Here is a 4,497-nt window from a genome sequence, read left to right on the forward strand (position 1 = left end):
CCAGGGTCCACGGCCCACTCGTCCCTCGCCTGCCCCGCGGCCCACACCTCTCGCAGCTCATACCTCACCCGCCCCGCGGCCCTGCTTCCCCCAGTCTCATCCTCCCAGGAGCAGGCCCGCAGGGTCTGCAAGGCCAAGAACGGAACCCCAAACGCAGAGGGTGGGGAGCTGAGCGGCAGGACGCAAAACTCGGAATCGAGGCGGCTTGGGTTTACGCGTTCCTTTAGCTCTGGGCTCACGCTGCTCTCCACCTGTTTAAAAACAGGCTTGCGGTCTCCATGAAGCGGGATCCCAACCCCGGGACCCGGAGAGAGGCCTGGATCGCCCTATGCCTTCTTGCCATTCTCTTAAATGCACTGACACCCCTGGAGGTGGGACCGGTCCTGGCACTTTTGAAGACGTGGGAATATGAACGAGAGACAAGATTAACCAGAATTCCCCGATTTCAGGACATCCACGCATCGCGCAAAAATTAAAAATACACACGGTTTTGTTCTTGGCTGTCTCTCCTCGTAATTATTTTCAGATCTAAATTTCAGATGCGTGCGTTACAGAAGGCTACCAGGCGCGCCAGCAGTGTCTGTGCCGTTTGGATTCCGCCTGCCAACCCCTCTCCACCCGGGGCGGCGCGTGGAGTCCGGACGTTCTCGGGTTCAATGACTCCTCTCTCTTAGCCGGGCTAGAGTAAAAGTAACTTTTGTATATAAGACTTTGGTCTAACAGTATTTCAATTTGTATCTATAGATTTAGTGCTAAGTTTGAGAGTGAGAGGGTTTAACCTCCTTCAAACATTTAACAAGGGTTGGGGGGACGGGGAAGAACTTCATTTGAGCCCGTGAGAGTCCGTTTTCTCCCTAAAAAGAGACAGGGAGTCATGAATGAGTATCATTGCAACATATTGACCCTATAATGCAGATTTCATTAACTTGGTAAGTTAAATCTGCGAATCTTCAGATATATACCTGTCCAGACATTTTAAAGAAATTGAATAAACAGATTTAATCTCTGCTGCAAACACTAATGTTAGACATTTAAATTATGTTTTACATATGCCTAGGTTTTATTTGGAGCGCACAACATTGTAGTAACCAAAACTAGTGTCTCACTTTTTTTCAAAGAACTAGAAATTTCATGTAATAATTAAAAGACATTAAAAATTGAAAAAGATAAACCTAAATCACCTAAATTCAATAAATTAGTTCAATGAACACCTGATACATTTTCATTTTTTATTCTTCAAAGCATCCCAAAGTTGAAGGTTTATCTTAAATACCCTAAATTATTCATTTAAGCCAGAATTTCAATAAATTGGCCTTTTAAGAGAAAAACCTCTTTATACAATTACTCGCATTCCTTCCATCTGCAACGTAGTAGCTGTAAATACTGGTACTTTTAAATATGATTTATTTCATATAAGCAAATATGTCCTTATTCACGGCTTTAAAGCTCCTTAACTGATTATGATCTCTACTAATTTTTCCTATTAGAATTTTAAAACTAGACTGCCTCTTTGTTTCACTTCCATTACAACATATTATGTTGAGAGTTTCTGCAGATATAATATTGTCGTGAACTGAGTGGAAATTAAATGAGGAAGGAAGCTCAAAAATGAAATGCAAAGTTCCTATAAAATTATCTTTGGGTACCTGTGGCTTTAATTTTAACAAACTTCAATGCGCTTTAAAATGGCATAAAGTCAGATCTGAAAATGTATACCAAAGTAACATTTTATTTGTAGTCATTTAAAAATAATTTCTGATCTCCTACCATGGTTTTCACTTAGTAAGTTCAAATGAAAAATCATGGCATGATGCTGTTGTTAAATTCTCTCTGAAAATATTTGTCTGTTCTATATTGAGTTCGTACTTACCCCACATAGAAACTATTTTTCAGTAGAAAAGAAAAACTAAGAAGGGGACAACTGAAGCCAATCATTTGGGTGAATTTTCTTTGAAAATTAAGCATTTTTATTTCTGAAAAAGTGTAAAAATCTTACATTTAGAATAGTACAATAATAATTGCCAGTAAAATTTACAATACTCCTTGTAAAGAATACGCAGTAAGTACAAAAAAATTCCGAACGTCTGTTATGATACAAAACACAGGTTGAAATAAATGATAATTTTGACTTTTTTTCTTGTGTAAACATGTTAACCATTTTTTTCCTTTTCATGAAAAAGTACACCAGACAAGTGTCCTCAAATAAAAAAGAATTGCTTCGCTGGCATTCTTCAAGACCTTTACTATTTTTGTATTATTCTTTTGAACATTATTTTTTAACGCCTGGACCTGAGAATCTCTACACCTCAAAAAGGCTTAGTTGTTTTTCATCTGCCAAACGTCAAGAGAGCCTCTAGTGCCGGGACAGGGCGGACTCCCTTCCCCGGCACCCTCTCCCTCCCTACCCCAGGTCGGGGGTGGGGGGCTGTAGCATAGGTCGGCTTTGCATAAATAGAGGGACCCGCAGAGCCAAAAAGCGCGCCCGGGCTGTTGACAGTTTCGTCCGAGAATTCGCAGCGGCGAAAATGGGCGCGCGAGGTCGAGAGGGGCCGCGCCTGGAAGAGCAAACAAAACACCGAACCACCAAGACGAGAAAAGGAGCCGGGATTCCTACCTTCTTCCTCGAGCGCGCTAACACAGCGTTATTAACAATTGGAAATCCTAGCAGTAAAGTTCTCGACACTGGACAGGGCAGTCCCTTGGTGCAGAGTCCCTAGTGCGGCGGACGAGGAGACTGAGGAAGCGGCGGCGGCCGCGGCGGCCACGAGGGATCGGGTGAGCGCGGCCGCCGGGCCCACGGCCGCCTGCGCCGCGCAGCCTCCTCCGCTGGATCCGGGAGCGGGCGGCGCCGCCACCGGCGAGGGCGAGGGCGAGGCCTGAGCGGCGGCGGCGGCCTGCGCGGCGGCGGCGGCAGCGGCGGCCGGGCCCAAGCTGCCCCCGATGATGCTCTCGATGGAGAAGGGCGAGCGCGCCAGCGCTGAGGCGCCTGGGCCGCCCGCCTTGGCCGCGGAGGCCGGCAGGGGGCCGGGCAGGGCGGCGCCGAGCGGGTGCGGCCGGTAGCCGAAGGCTGTCCGGGCCAGCTCGGCGGCCGCGCCGTGCGGTGGCGGGGGGGGCGGGGGCGAGTGCGGGTGGAAGGCGGCGGCGGCGGCGGCTGCCGCTGCGGCGGCGAAGAGGGCCGAGGGCGGCGCGTAGGGCGGCAGCTGCAGGCCGTAGCCGCAGCCGTAGGGGCCGTAGCCGTAGGCATGCGGGGGCGGCGGGGGCGCGGGCGGGAAGAGCGCGGCAGCTGCTGCCGGGTCGCCCGCGCCCCCTGCGGTTCCCGCGCCGCGCAGCAGCAGAGACTCGGCGGTCGCGGCGTTGGGTGGGAGCAGCGGCTGCCGCTTGAAGCGCTTCCTCCGGCGCAGGAAGCTGCCGTTGTCGAACATGTCGGCAGACTCCGGGTCCAGCGTCCAGTAGTTGCCCTTGCCCGGGTTGCCGGGCTCGCGGGGGATCTTGACGAAGCAGTCGTTGAGCGAGAGGTTGTGGCGGATGCTGTTCTGCCAGGCGGGGAACTTCTCCCGGTAGTAGGGGAAGCGGCCGCTGATGAACTCACAGATCTCGCTTAGCGTCAGCCGCTTCTTGGGGCTCTGCAGGATGGCCATAGTGATGAGCGCGATATACGAGTAGGGCGGCTTCACCAGCGGGTTCTTGGCGCCGCTACCCGCGCTCCCGCCGCCGCCGCTGCCGCCGCCGCCCGCGCCGCCGCCGCCGCCGCCCCCACCGGCTCCTGCCCCAGACGCCGGGGCCGGGCCCGGGGGCGCCGGGGAGCCCCCAGCAGGCGGGGCCAGCAGGATGTCATCGTCGTCCTCCTCCTCCTCCAGGTCCTCCAGCTCGTCCTCCCCGGCGTACGAGCGCCGCCGCCGCCGCTGCGCGGGGACAGCCAGCCGGGGCCCGCCACCGCCGCCCTCGTCGTCGTCCTCCTCTTCCTCGTCTTCTTCGTCCTCGCCCTCCCCCACCACGTCGATGTCTGTTTCCTCGGCGAGGCCAGAGGCATCGGACATCTCAGTGCTCAGGGTCATAGCTGTGGCGCGGCGGCGGCGGGGCGGCGCATGGGGGCGCCGGGCTCCGGGCTCCCTGTGCGCCCCAGCCTGGGTCCCGGGCGGCAGGCCCGGCCGGGGGGCGCCACGCTGGGGGCGCTGCGACTGCGGCTGCCGGAGCTGCGCCGGGGCTGCCGGGTGGCGACGGAGTCTCGCGCGCCGACTTTGTAACTCCTGCGCCGCCGCGGTAGCCGCGCGGATGCTGCGGTCCCTGGCCTCCGCTCGCGCCCGGCCCGGGCGGAGGACTTGACCTTCTCCTCTCGGAGCAGCTTTTGCCCCGTCGGTTGAGGAGGGGGTGGCGGGGCCCGGGCGGGCGAATCAGAACGCCAGGAGCCCAGGAACGTGCGGGACGGGTGAGAGTCTAGGAACAGAGCTCGGCGAGGCCAGGGCTGAGTCCAGGAGAGGGCGGACCTTCCTCGGCTTA

At 55.3% G+C, this 4,497-nt stretch overlaps 1 protein-coding gene across 1 annotated transcript; it reads right to left on the reverse strand.

Moving 5' to 3' along the window:
• Positions 1-498: 498 nt before the first annotated feature.
• Positions 499-4,058, reverse strand: FOXD1 (forkhead box D1). The gene is made up of 2 exons (XM_054486928.1): positions 2,615-4,058; positions 499-854 (listed from the first exon to the last, which is right to left on the reverse strand). The coding sequence occupies exon 1, from the start codon at positions 4,053-4,055 to the stop codon at positions 2,646-2,648; it is 1,410 nt and encodes a 469-aa protein (XP_054342903.1). The 5' UTR covers positions 4,056-4,058; the 3' UTR covers positions 499-854; positions 2,615-2,645.
• Between the last annotated feature and the right edge of the window lie 439 nt (positions 4,059-4,497).

Source organism: Pongo pygmaeus, chromosome 4, assembly GCF_028885625.2.
Source record: "Pongo pygmaeus isolate AG05252 chromosome 4, NHGRI_mPonPyg2-v2.0_pri, whole genome shotgun sequence".
In the NCBI taxonomy this organism is placed as follows: Eukaryota; Metazoa; Chordata; class Mammalia; order Primates; family Hominidae; genus Pongo; species Pongo pygmaeus.

Bases quoted from the DNA above. Each gene is read 5' to 3' on its own strand.
- FOXD1 (XM_054486928.1), bottom strand. From the start codon at position 4,055: ATGACCCTGAGCACTGAGATGTCCGATGCCTCTGGCCTCGCCGAGGAA.